Genomic DNA, 12,500 nt, shown 5'->3' with positions numbered 1-12,500 from the left:
GTAGAATCTCAGTGTAGGAATTGTATGGTGTCGTTCAACATGATTACTCGTGTGGATAGAGTGAATGAAAGTCAAGGCTACGTGGTATTTGGTATTATTAAGTAAGTTAATTTCAACCAACGCAAGTAACTTACTCCTTCTCACTGACCTTAGGTCGTAGGCCTGCCGTGTCTCTTCCACGAGCTAACAGAGGTACCACGTCTAACCTAGCTACGTAAGACATAGTTATATAGTATATACAGTTACATTGTGAACATGGATGCATATAGGGCATCTATATATTAAGATGTTACAGGAAAATATAGGACTGGATACGGGTAGAATATATATATAGGTATACATAGTTATACAGTGTATCATATGATATGGCATCGACGTATTGGCGTATGTTGCTTGCTGCGCCAGAGAATGCGCGTAGGTACCTACGTTACATTACATTGCATTATATTACAACCGGTACAGTTGTTTGCTTGTATAGAAATGCAAGTTGTCCAAGTATTGATTGAGCGCGGATCTAGGACTCAACGCCTCATTCTAGAAATAAAATCCGTCAAAACCTGTCACCATAGTTTAGTTTTCCAGCATCCAACGAAAATTTTCACCGTCATCATAAGAAATGCAACTCTAACCTCGAAGTTAATTTTCGTTATGCCCATAACAGAAAGCGTGTTTGAAAAAAGAGGGTTTTGAAGAAAACGTAAATTATAAGGGGTGACAATAAAAATTGGGAATTTCGAAATAAATGCACCATATTTTTGTTAGTAAATTAGACTTTTTTTTTTTGTATAAATGTAAATTGATTCTTACCTAAACAGTGAGCATAGTACAAGGATGGCCCTTCATCAACAAGGAGTTAGTATAAAACTGGGTAAACAAACGGGTGTTTGGTGGGTGTGGGATGGTGTGAAGCGGCTCTGGACTAATGTAATGCAGTATAATGTAATGTGATATAATGCTTAATTTATATCCGAGTATTTAACCATGCACATCATTCTGCACAGCAAGCACTCATACGCCAATGCGTCGGTGTCACATATAATGTATTACTATGTATACCTATACACATATTCTATCCGTATCCAGTCCTATCTTTTCCTGTACCATCTTAGCATGTAGATGCTCTATATATGTATCCATGTCCATTGTATAATCCTGCATATACTATAATATATCTGTATGCCTAGGCAGACATGTCCGCAGGCTTACGCCCTGAGCGTCAGAAGCAGCTTGCTCAGAGTCCTGTGGGTCATTGTACAGGTGTTAGACTAGTTTAATAACACAACAATAACACGTAACCCTGCGTTTCATTTAATCTTATTACCACGTACGACCTTTAATGGGGACCTCACCATAACAGGTGAAATGCGGGTGCATGCCTTGACTGGTAACCTCCTTTATACAAGGTAAAAGGCCATTTGGTATATGTATGTACATATGTACTGTATTTTACCCAATTGTAATATACAGGAAAGGAGCAACACTTCTATTTTTGTATGTATGTGATTCACCATGGTCTTTGGATCACGTGTTGGACTTGTGATCGACAGCTATTTTCCTTCCGGAAATGTATGTACTTGTATGTATGCATATATATATATATATATATATATATATATATATATATATATATATATATATATATATATATTATATATATATATATATATATATATATATATATATATATATACATACATACATATATGTACTCCTCCATTCAATAAGCAATGAGAAAATGTCAGGCGAGACATTAAATATGATTTGATCAAAATACTACTTCATGGTGAAGTACACATACATATATTCTATAAAATGACTAACTGGCAACTTTCTATATTTGTAGGTCTGAGTGCAGCGGTGAACATGGTGGAACCAGTCTGATTCGGTTTGCCGATCTGTGAACACTTGTCAAGATGCAGGGAAACATGGAGCAACGTTACGCCATCAAATTTTGCGTTAAACTTAAGAAAACAAAACAACAAGCTTATGGAATGTTAAAGGAGGCCTATGGGGATGAACAGATGAGCCTAGTAAGTTTCTTACCAAGGTGGATGAGCCCAACCCGGTGAAGCTCAGGGGCTGCATCGCTCTCCAAGGAACAGACCGGTGGCTCTGCAGTAATCAGTCAAGACTGAAGTCGTAGATTTTTTTTTTTCTTCTTTCGTGATTTACCCCTCTAAGGTTTTGAAACTAGGGCTGTTTTTTATATTTGTATTAGAAAGTAGGTAGAGACAATATGTACAAAGTATTTGGTTGATATTGTTTTAGATTTTTGGACATTCAAATGTGTAAACCTGGACTTTGTTCACTGATACTAAAAAATATGTGATTTGCCCCCCAAAAATCTATACCGAGACTAAGGTCGATATAGTATTGTAAGATTTTTGGATTGTGGCGAAATATTTCGAAAACCAAACCCGAACTCTGTCTTTGCTCTACTCATGTCTTACTTTGTTTCGTTATTGTTTCCATTAATTCAATGTGAAATAAAACAAATGAAGTCTATGATTATAAAGCCATTTTGACTTCTAAACTAATTAGGTACATAGTAACAATGAATTAAAATTATGTGTGGCGTCAATAAATGAATTTAAACAATGATAGAGGTATGTAACATTTGACATAATATTGTGCAATGTATGTGCAATATTTGAACACGATAGACAAGTTTTGTTGCAGTATGCTAGATGGTGGACGTTTACTAAAGAAACAACTGAATTTGGTTATCAACATTGTAGAAATTTTTGAGTGCTGTGAGAAACTAGCTTAGGTGCATAGATTTGTTTTGTTTTAGGCAGGACAATATTATTTATGTCTGCCATCGTTCTAGAGTGGTTAAAAAATGATTGACTCGTTTCATTGTTCAAGAAGAGTTCCTTCCTCAGGTGTTGCCTCTCCTCAATCACGAAGAAATACATCAAATCCTACAGTCCTTATTTACAATAAATTTTGTGGTTTGTTAATCAGCCTTTTTAATCTCTTTCCAAACAAAAACTCGTTCATCGACAATATATTACATATAGGCTCGTCGACATGGTATTCTGAGATTGCCTCCTGTTATCACAGTTGTTTGTGTTGAATAAACTTTTCAACCTGTAGACACCACCTACCTAAAACCTTATCTAGAGGCTTAGTATGCATGACCTTATACGCCATCTAGAATGGATCTGGCATTGAAACAATCAACATTGTTGACCTTGATATACTGATTCAATACCACTGTTCCCGTTTTGTAAAAGAAAACACCACAATCTGAAAACGAAGCTTTTATCATCCCTGGTGCGACGTTTCGTTCATTAAAGCTTCACAAAATGTATTTATCAGCCTTTGCTAATTTTGAGCACCACTGTTCTTCCTATATGGCTCCACCAATACCACCAATACTACCCCTATAATGCGAAATAGTATTGATCGCGGAGGGGTGCCGCTGAAGAACCTATCTTTTCCTCTTCACTTCGCCTGGACTGCTGCCGAAGGCTCCAGCGAAGTCGTGTTTTCTTCGGACGGTTCGATGATCGGGTTTAGCGACGACGACTTCTTCTTGAAGGGGATAATGTCGGCGCCGGCGGCCGTCTCTGCCAGGTTCTGTTTGTTGGTCTCGGTGAGGAAGAGGACCGAGAGAGCCGCAAAACAGGAGACGGTGCCGAACATGATCGAAGGAACGGTTGGGTTGTTTTCACCCTGAAACCAAAATGGTGGGGTAATTTCTTTTCTATATATAGAAAAAAAAAGACAAGAAGGAACAGTAGTATGGTGTAACAATACAACTTCGTGTTGTGTGGTGCGGTGTGGTGAGGGAGGGAGGCGAACAGATAACTTGATGTGAATTAGCGCTGGGATGCGAAAACTTATGTCGCGCTGCCATAGGTCAAATAACCCTCGTCTTTTGTGACACTCCTACGGCTCAGAGCTACGTATAGTTCATCGTAAAACTAGAGACTAGTTTCCATTCATGAAGGAGTGTTAAATCACTTCTACCACCACCCTACCCTTGTGACAAAAGAACTCACGATCAGGTCGTTGATGAAGGGCGTGATGATGCTGCCGCAGCGAGCCATGATGCTCGAAGTTCCTACAGCCACGGTGCGGGTGCCCGTCTGGTAGAGTTCGGCCGTGAAGAGGTAGACGACCTGGAAGGCCGCCGTGATGGCGAACTTCCCGGCAAGGGACAACGCTGCCGCCCAGCCGATGTTATCTGTCAGGGGAGACGAAGAAGAGTGAACTATGATGCCTAGAGAGTCGATACAACCAGCCTTTAACCCTTTCTGTGTCAAGTGGCACATTCTCTTTTGGGTTATGATTGACGCCAAGGTATTTTAGTCATCTCCATACCACCCTCTTGCAAGCAATGGGGTTATAGGTTATTTCCAAGTATAAAGAAAACAAAAACGAATTGATTGTCATTACTATTGAGTCATAAAAACATGAGATACAGTTGTAGTCAACTGTATATGATGAGAACGAAATGTTTAATGAATGACTAATTGACTATCTAATGGCACATACAAACAATGAAGAAATTTCAATCCACAGAACTCAGGACGCCTTAGATAGAGTCCGAGTCCTTGAGGTCAATGGCTAAAGTGTATCGCACTTCACCTGTTTGCTGTTCATAGGAAATCTAAGACGAATAAAATCGTCTATCGGCAGCTAGAGAAAAGTCTAAGTGATATGATATGGTTTAACGTCACAAACTCCTCCATTTCGGAGGGCTAGGACAGTACCCCTGGCAGAGGACTTTCTAGCGAGGAATTTAGTTATCCATGCCCTTGGTCCAAATTCGCCGGTAGAAGGATTCGAACCATCATCTCCGCGACCTTTGCCGCAAGTAACGGCGCCCTAACCCACTCAGCCAGCAGGCTTGTAATAGATGTCAAAGAATTAATAAATAACTATTGAATAATGGAAAAGACCGTGAGATGTGGGATTAAGGTATCAAGGTATACTTGTATTCTATTTGTTTTAACTCACCGATGTTTTATTTTAACAATGTTGGTGAACAGTTGCTCCATAATACTCACTTTCTAATGAACTACAAATTTTTACATCTTTGTTTATTTATCAAAATATATATTATTGGCTTATTTATATATTTACTTGTGCATTTGTTTATTTATTGACTTATTTATATATTCCATTTAGTCATTCATCTATTTATTTCAACAAGATCGTTATTTGAACAGCTACGACAGTTTTTGTTCGCTGATAAATCTCCGCGGAAGGAAGATGTGAAAGACTGCAATTTAAAGTAAACAAAACCGATTACAGGGGTGACTATAAGGAGTCTATGGCTAAGGATAGATTTTAAACAAAAATGCAGGGCGGGGGAGGTAGATTGAAGATTCTATTTTACTCTGAGTCTAAAATTCCTTAACTTAATCGTCAACGAAACCTAAGAATATTAACGGACAATGTAACGTTTACGATGACCATTTTGAACATCAAATATTGTTGGCTACACCACGTGGTAAAACTGTTTGAATCTGGTGTGACTGGATCTACTGGATGACGTAAGCTAATCATCAGAAAGAAACTCCTACATTGGCGCCCGAGTAAATAAATAGAATAAAATAAATGGATTATAAAAATAATAAAACAAATTAATAAATATATAAATAAATAAGTAAATAAAGAAATTATCAAATGAATAAATGAATAAATGAATAAATGAATAAATGAATAAATGAATAAATGAATAAATGAATAAATGAATAAATGAATAAGTAAATGGAAAAATGAATAAATGAATAAGTAAATGAGTAAATGAGTAAAAAAGTAAACGAGTAAATGGATAAATGGATAAATGGATAAATGGATAAATGAATAAATGAATAAATGAATAAATGAATAAATGAATAAATGAATACATAAGTAGATAAACAAACAAACAAATAGACAAGTAAATGAATAAATAAATTAACTAATTAATGACCAAACATATGTAAATATAAACAAATAAACAAAAACAAAAAAATCCTTGAAAGACTTACCTTTTGCTCCGAGGGAGCCGAAGATGGCGATGGCGCAGAGGGAGTAGAGTCCAATGAGCGTCTTCTTGCGGCCAGCAAGGGCCGTGGCCGGCCACAGCATAAGGTATGACGGGATCTCCAGCAGACCCGAAAAGAAGGTGTACCAATACGTGTTCGCCCTTTGGGGGAAAATTTGTTAAAAAGTACAAATTAATAAAAAAAATAAAAATAAATGTGTAAATTATCTCACAATGATAACAGTAGCAAGAAGAAAAAGAAAAAGAAAAAAAGAAAGAAAAAAGAAAGAAAAAAAAAGAAAAAAGGAAAAGAAGAAAGGAAGATAAGAAAAAAGAAAAAGAAAAGAAAAAAGAAAAAAAAAGAAAAAGGAAAAACAATGACAAATAGAATAAAAAGAAAAAAGAAGAAAAAAGAAAAGAAAAAAGAAAAGAAAAAAAAAGAAAAGAAAAGAGAAAAGAAGGAAAAATAAAGAAGAAAAAAGAAAAAAGAAGAAAAAGAAGAAGAAAAAGAAGAGGAAGAAAAAGAAGAAGAAGAAAAAGAAGAGGAAGAAAAAGAAGAAGAAGAAAAAGAAGAGGAAGAAAAAGAAGAAAAAGAAAAAGAAGAAAAAGAAGAAGAAAAAGAAGAAAAAGAAGAAGAAAAAGAAGAAGAAAAAAGAAGAAGAAAAAGAAGAGGAAGAAGAGGAAAAAGAAAAAAAGAAGAAGAAAAAGAAGAAAAAAGAAGAAGAAAAAAAGAAGAAGAAGAAAAAGAAGACGAACAAAAAGAAGAACAAAAAGAAGAAGAACAAAAAGAAGAAGAAACAGAAGAAGAAGAAAAAGAAGAAGAAGAAGAAGAAACAGAAGAAGAAGAAAAAGAAGAAGAAAAAGAAGAAGAAGAAAAAGAAGAAGAAAAAGAAGAAGAAGAAGAAAAAGAAAAAGAAGAAAAAGAAAAAGAAGAAAAAGAAGAAGAAAAAGAAGAAGAAAAAGAAGAAGAAAAAGAAGAAAAAGAAGAAGAAGAAGAAGAAGAAGAAGAAGAAGAAGAAGAAGAAGAAGAAGAAGAAGAAAAAGAAGAAGAGGAAGAAGAAAAAGAAGAAGAAAAAGAAGAAGAAAAAGAAAAAGAAGAAAAAGAAGAAGAAAAAGAAGAAGACATACATACATATACCAAGGCTTTTTCCCCCTTACATGGGAGGTAGGCAAAAAGGGAAAGGCATAAAATCATTTCCACCCATTTCATCCCTGAATACACTCCACACCCCTCCACCCTCCCTCTTATCTGAGCACCTCCTGGATGACGGGTCATCCCTGCACCTTGTCCACTGCCCTGGGTCAGAAGCAGTGTCGCAAGACACAGCACATCCACAGCAAGGCCGCTTCATTAAATTGGCGACCCCCCCTCTCCGTCCCCCCATTGCATAAAAGGAGAGGACGGGGAGAAATCCCTTCGGGCTGCGTCAAATTTTGCTCACACATACTACCTCACCCCCCATCCCCCCGCCCATTCCACCTCATGCAATCGCAACATCATCCATATACAACCATTCTCCATTCACCCCTGTCTTCTGTCCTCTCCCTTCCTTCCTCAACAGACATTCCCCTCTTCCCCAAAACCCCCTTCACCCCATCCATTCATTTCATCCTAGGACGTCCCCTCATGATACCTCCCTCCAAATCTGCCTTCCAGAAGAAGAAAAAGAAGAAAAAGAAGAAGAAGAAAAAGAAGAAGAAGAAAAAGAAGAAGAAAAAGAAGAAGAAGAAAAAGAAGAAGAAGAAAAAGAAGAAAAAAGAAGAAAAAGAAGAAGAAAAAGAAGAAGAAGAAAAAGAAGAAAAAGAAGAAAAAGAAGAAGAAGAAGAAGAAAAAGAAGAAGAAAAAGAAGAAGAAAAAGAAGAAAAAGAAGAAGAAGAAAAAGAAGAAGAAGAAAAAGAAGAAGAAGAAAAAGAAGAAGAAGAAAAAGAAGAAGAAAAAGAAGAAGAAAAAGAAGAAAAAGAAGAAGAAAAAGAAGAAAAAGAAGAAGAAAAAGAAAAGAAGAAAAAGAAGAAGAAAAAGAAAAGAAGAAAAAGAAGAAGAAAAAGAAGAAGAAAAAGAAGAAGAAGAAAAAGAAGAAGAAAAAGAAGAAGAAAAAGAAGAAGAAAAAGAAGAAGAAAAAGAAGAAGAAGAAGAAAAAGAAGAAGAAAAAGAAGAAGAAAAAGAAAAAGAAGAAAAAGAAGAAAAAAAAAAAAAAAAAAGAAGAAAAAGAAGAAGAAAAAGAAGAAGAAAAAGAAGAAGAAAAAGAAGAAGAAGAAGAATAGCCTCGCTAGAAGCCTCACCCAATATTGAAGGAATTGAGGGCGACGCCGTAATACACGAAGGAGACGCTGAACCAGCAGAAGAAGACGATGAGGGTTTGGAAGGCGACGCTGACGCTGCTGAAGAGCTCCAGGAAGAGACTGCCGCCAGACTTGACCACGTCCATCCGCGATTTCTTTTTCTCTTCGTCTACCTTCTCTTCGGGGGCGTCCTTAAACAAAAAGTAAATAAAAATTAATAGTAAAAGATAAAATAAAGAATATATATTTTCGGCATGTAACAGATCTTGGAATCGTTTTCTTATCCCCTTGGTCACGTCATTAATTCTGAACATTTCTCGACGATCAGGACAATATACGAAACGCGTTAACACACAGCTGCACGTCGAACTGACACGGATCGACGTCTGCATGAATGATGTTACATTTGCCAAGTCTTTGTTTGTTCACGTGTCAAGTTCTGAAGATCCTATCTGCCTCATTACCGCAGTTCTTCTTCGTATTTATAGACAGTTGTCGTTTGATTCTGTCCGGTAACAGACAATTTCATTCAGTTATTTGGCATTCTTTTGATGCTCAAAGGGTTTGGTCTTCTTTGGCAGTGAAGAGATTAGAGGAATTCTTCTTCTTTCCTTAGCACTGTGGTGAAAACAGCATTATCATGCACACCATTACACATTAACGGTAGCACCAGCTGAGTGCTAGAAGTTGTGCATTATATATATATAAAGTCATTTTTCACAGTATTGGAACACAGGAATTTAAGGTCTGAATCCCTGTTGTTCCTCGAGTTCCGCATCAGGTGAAGCGAATCGTCCGGCACTAGCTAGAATAAATATTCTCAAGACCAACATGGACAGAAATGGGTTAGGTTCCACGCCGTACCTGTCCATTTCCTAGAGAATGAAGTCACTGGGACGTACAGCTACACAGAAAACTATCGTTAGTAGGGGTGTCGAAACATTCGCGAATGAACATAACCTTATGATACCGAAGGGTTGGTATTTCTGGGGTTCGAATTGTTCGAATTCCTTCTGAATGAATATGAATCGAATAATAGTTCCGGAGTTCATATGGATTCACTATGACATGATAATCTTATTTCCGATGGAGACTTCAACTTGTCTCAAATAGTTTCGTTGTTTTGTGTCAAAATGATTAGCGTGATTTACTAACGATAGTTTTCTGTGCAGCTGTACGTTTACTGACGAATACTGAAAGTGGGACTACGCGTCACACACTGCATTAGCTATGGAATCATTCATTTTTTTTTTTTCAAGTCATGGTGACACCTGCCTCGAAGATAATTCCTACAGTCCTTGGGAGATAAGTCGACAGATGCACATCAGACAATAGTGCAGCTCATCAATGTTCAGATACTGAATCTGCCGCTACCGTAGCTAATGTTTCGACAGCGACTGCAATTGTCGCCTCTGCAGCCACGCCAGTATTTATAGACTAAGCATGATTACTATTGGTTGATGAGTAAAACGGCTATTCAGTACTACCTCATGTCCCCTATTCCTTTCCCTCTTCCTCCCATTCTTACTACTCTGAATGTACCAATTACTATCAGTATTTCACCAAGTATTGTTGCTACGGTACTAATCTTTGATAACAATTACAGCTATCAACAACACACCAAGTATCGTTTCTATTTGAGAAACATCTTACTTTGACGATAACTACCAGTAAGATTTTGCCGGTTTGAAGACTCTTGGACAACTTACCTTTTCTTTAATTCTTTTCATGATAGAAAATATTTTCTCGTCGGCGGGTAGGACGCGATTGTTCATGGCAGCGGCTTTCTTCAACACATCAAGAGCTTCCTGGAAACGTCCCTTAAGCACCAGCCATCGGGGGGACTCCGGAAGCATCCTATGGGGCATGAGAAGAGTCCTTCAGTATGTATCCTCTACATAGTTCAGTTCGAAGCTTTAAGAATCATTTAGATAAACGCCTAAGCAAGATGCTGTAATCATTATGATTTATTTTATATTATTTGTTTTTGTTTTGTTATCATTTGTCTGTTTGATTCTCATTTATTATTAGTTATATGTAAATTTATCATTATTGACTATTTACCTGTTTGTTTATTATTTAACTATACCTATGCATTTATTTACGTATTTTATTTATCATTTACATTATTATATTTTCTATTTATTCATTTATTATAATTATGATTTTTTTCGCATCCGACCTAGATATGGACCAAAAAGTCTCCTGTCAGCATGCTCCGCCTTTGTAATCTTTTGTATAATGTTCCTCTATTTAATCATGAGAGGCGAGATACGGATAGAGGATATCTTAAGAAAACCAAACTGTACAAGAAGCTGCAGTTCCAAAAGTCGTCCCAGTAGATCCTGGCACCAATTGACGTAGAATTTACTCCAAAACGACATAATGCGCATGGATAACTATCCATCATCTCAACCAAAGTATAGACGAGCAATCCACTATAACAAAAAGTTAAATCATTCACGCACCAAGCCAATAACAAAGGACAATATTTACTTTTTTCGGATATCTATACTTAGACTGATTTAGCTGTCATAACTACTACTCATGTTCAATAAAAGACACTGTATCATAACATTGCCCCTATGCTCAATGAAGTTTTTATCATAGAGAGAGAAAATAGATATAAAGAGAGACAAAAAAAAAGAGAGAAAAATAACAAAGAAAAACAGCAGGAGGCAAAATGAGATACGTGAGGAAATATGTAAGAGTGCCAAACGGTTCAGTGTTCACAAGTTTTCTAGGGCTGAAGAACAAGTGCATATGCAGACAGGCATTGTGAAGATCATGCTACAATTCGTCCCCTTTCTCCTCCTCCTCCTCCTTACCTTCGTCTTCTTCCTCCTACGTTTCGTTTCACTTTTCCTCCTCTTTTTCTTTTACTTGTTCCTCCTCCTCCTCTTTTACCCCTTAATCTTCCACACCCTCCTCATCTTCTTCCTTTTCCTCCTCTTCCTCCTGCCCCTACACCTCCTCCTACTATTTTCCCCCCTCTCCTTCTTCCTCCTCCTCCGCCACCAATTCATCTTCCTCTTCTCCTCCTCGCTCACCACCCTACTCCTCCTCCTCCTCGTCTTTACCGCAACGCGTCGGAGTTTGTCATCTCTGCTCTGTCACCGCACAACTACAACGCCACATTTGGGGTCGGACACTTTTCCGCAGGACAATGAAACCAGCGAGATCATCGCGTTCTGCGTTGTCAACCGTGGGAGTCCGGAAATAGGAAGTCTGGGCCATTTGTGCCTAAAGAATGCAGCAACGCGAGATAATCCGGTTATGGTCAGTCTTGTATGAAAATGAAATTGGAGTACGAGGATTCACTTTGTATGTTCTAATACTGTTATGTAATACTATTATAATCTATCATATGAATTACATCTCATTATGTTACTTAATAAAATAATATTGCGTTATAACACATACATGCATATATATACATATATATATATATATATATATATATATATGTATATAGTATGTATGATATATATACATACGAGTATATATGCAGTATATATATATATATATATATATATATATATATATATATATATAGTATGTATGATATATATACATACATACGAGTATATATGCAGTATATATATATATATGAATATATGTGTGTGTGTATATATATGTGTATATATACATATATATATATGCATATACATATATATATACATATATGTATCTATATATATATGTATATATATATACATATAAATATAGATATACATATATACATGTGTATATATATTATATATATATATATATACACATGTATGTGTGTGTGTATACATATGTATATATGTATATACTGTTATCATACTATATATATATATATATATATACATATATATATGCACATATGTATATACTGTAATCATACTATATATATATATATATATATATATATATATATATATATATATATTTGGAAAAAGTACACGCTGGACTCGTCGTTTGCCAATATATGTGTATATATATATATATATATATATATATATATATATATATATATACATATATATATATATATATATATATGTATATGTGTGTATGTATATAAGTGGAGTATGAAACACAGGAGTATAAGTCTGAATTTTTTCCTGACTAGTTTAGCATATGTGCTTTTTCAAAGCATACCTGTGTAACTAGTCAGGAATAAAATCAGATGAAGACTCCTGTGTTTCCTACTCCACTTACGTCAATCTGTCAACAATATATATATATA

General features: G+C 36.0%; 1 protein-coding gene across 1 annotated transcript in view; it reads right to left on the bottom strand.

Annotated features, from left to right (window-relative positions):
- Positions 1 to 2,197: 2,197 nt before the first annotated feature.
- LOC143020382 (organic cation transporter protein-like) overlaps positions 2,198 to 12,500 on the bottom strand; it is a 46,703-nt gene continuing 36,400 nt past the window's right edge. Inside the window, exons 8-12 of the mRNA XM_076176780.1 lie at positions 9,976 to 10,123; positions 8,267 to 8,457; positions 5,991 to 6,148; positions 4,011 to 4,195; positions 2,198 to 3,681 (exon numbers count right to left, since the gene is read on the bottom strand). Coding sequence (XP_076032895.1) covers positions 3,451 to 3,681; positions 4,011 to 4,195; positions 5,991 to 6,148; positions 8,267 to 8,457; positions 9,976 to 10,123 — 913 coding nt within the window. The 3' untranslated portion in view covers positions 2,198 to 3,450. The remainder of the gene's footprint in view (positions 3,682 to 4,010; positions 4,196 to 5,990; positions 6,149 to 8,266; positions 8,458 to 9,975; positions 10,124 to 12,500) is intronic.

This window comes from Oratosquilla oratoria, chromosome 39, assembly GCF_046742065.1.
Source record: "Oratosquilla oratoria isolate Oo_2021 chromosome 39, ASM4674206v1, whole genome shotgun sequence".
Lineage (NCBI taxonomy): Eukaryota > Metazoa > Arthropoda > Malacostraca > Stomatopoda > Squillidae > Oratosquilla > Oratosquilla oratoria.
Note: the sequence above shows the minus strand (reverse complement) of the source record. Positions and strands in the feature narration are given on the sequence as shown.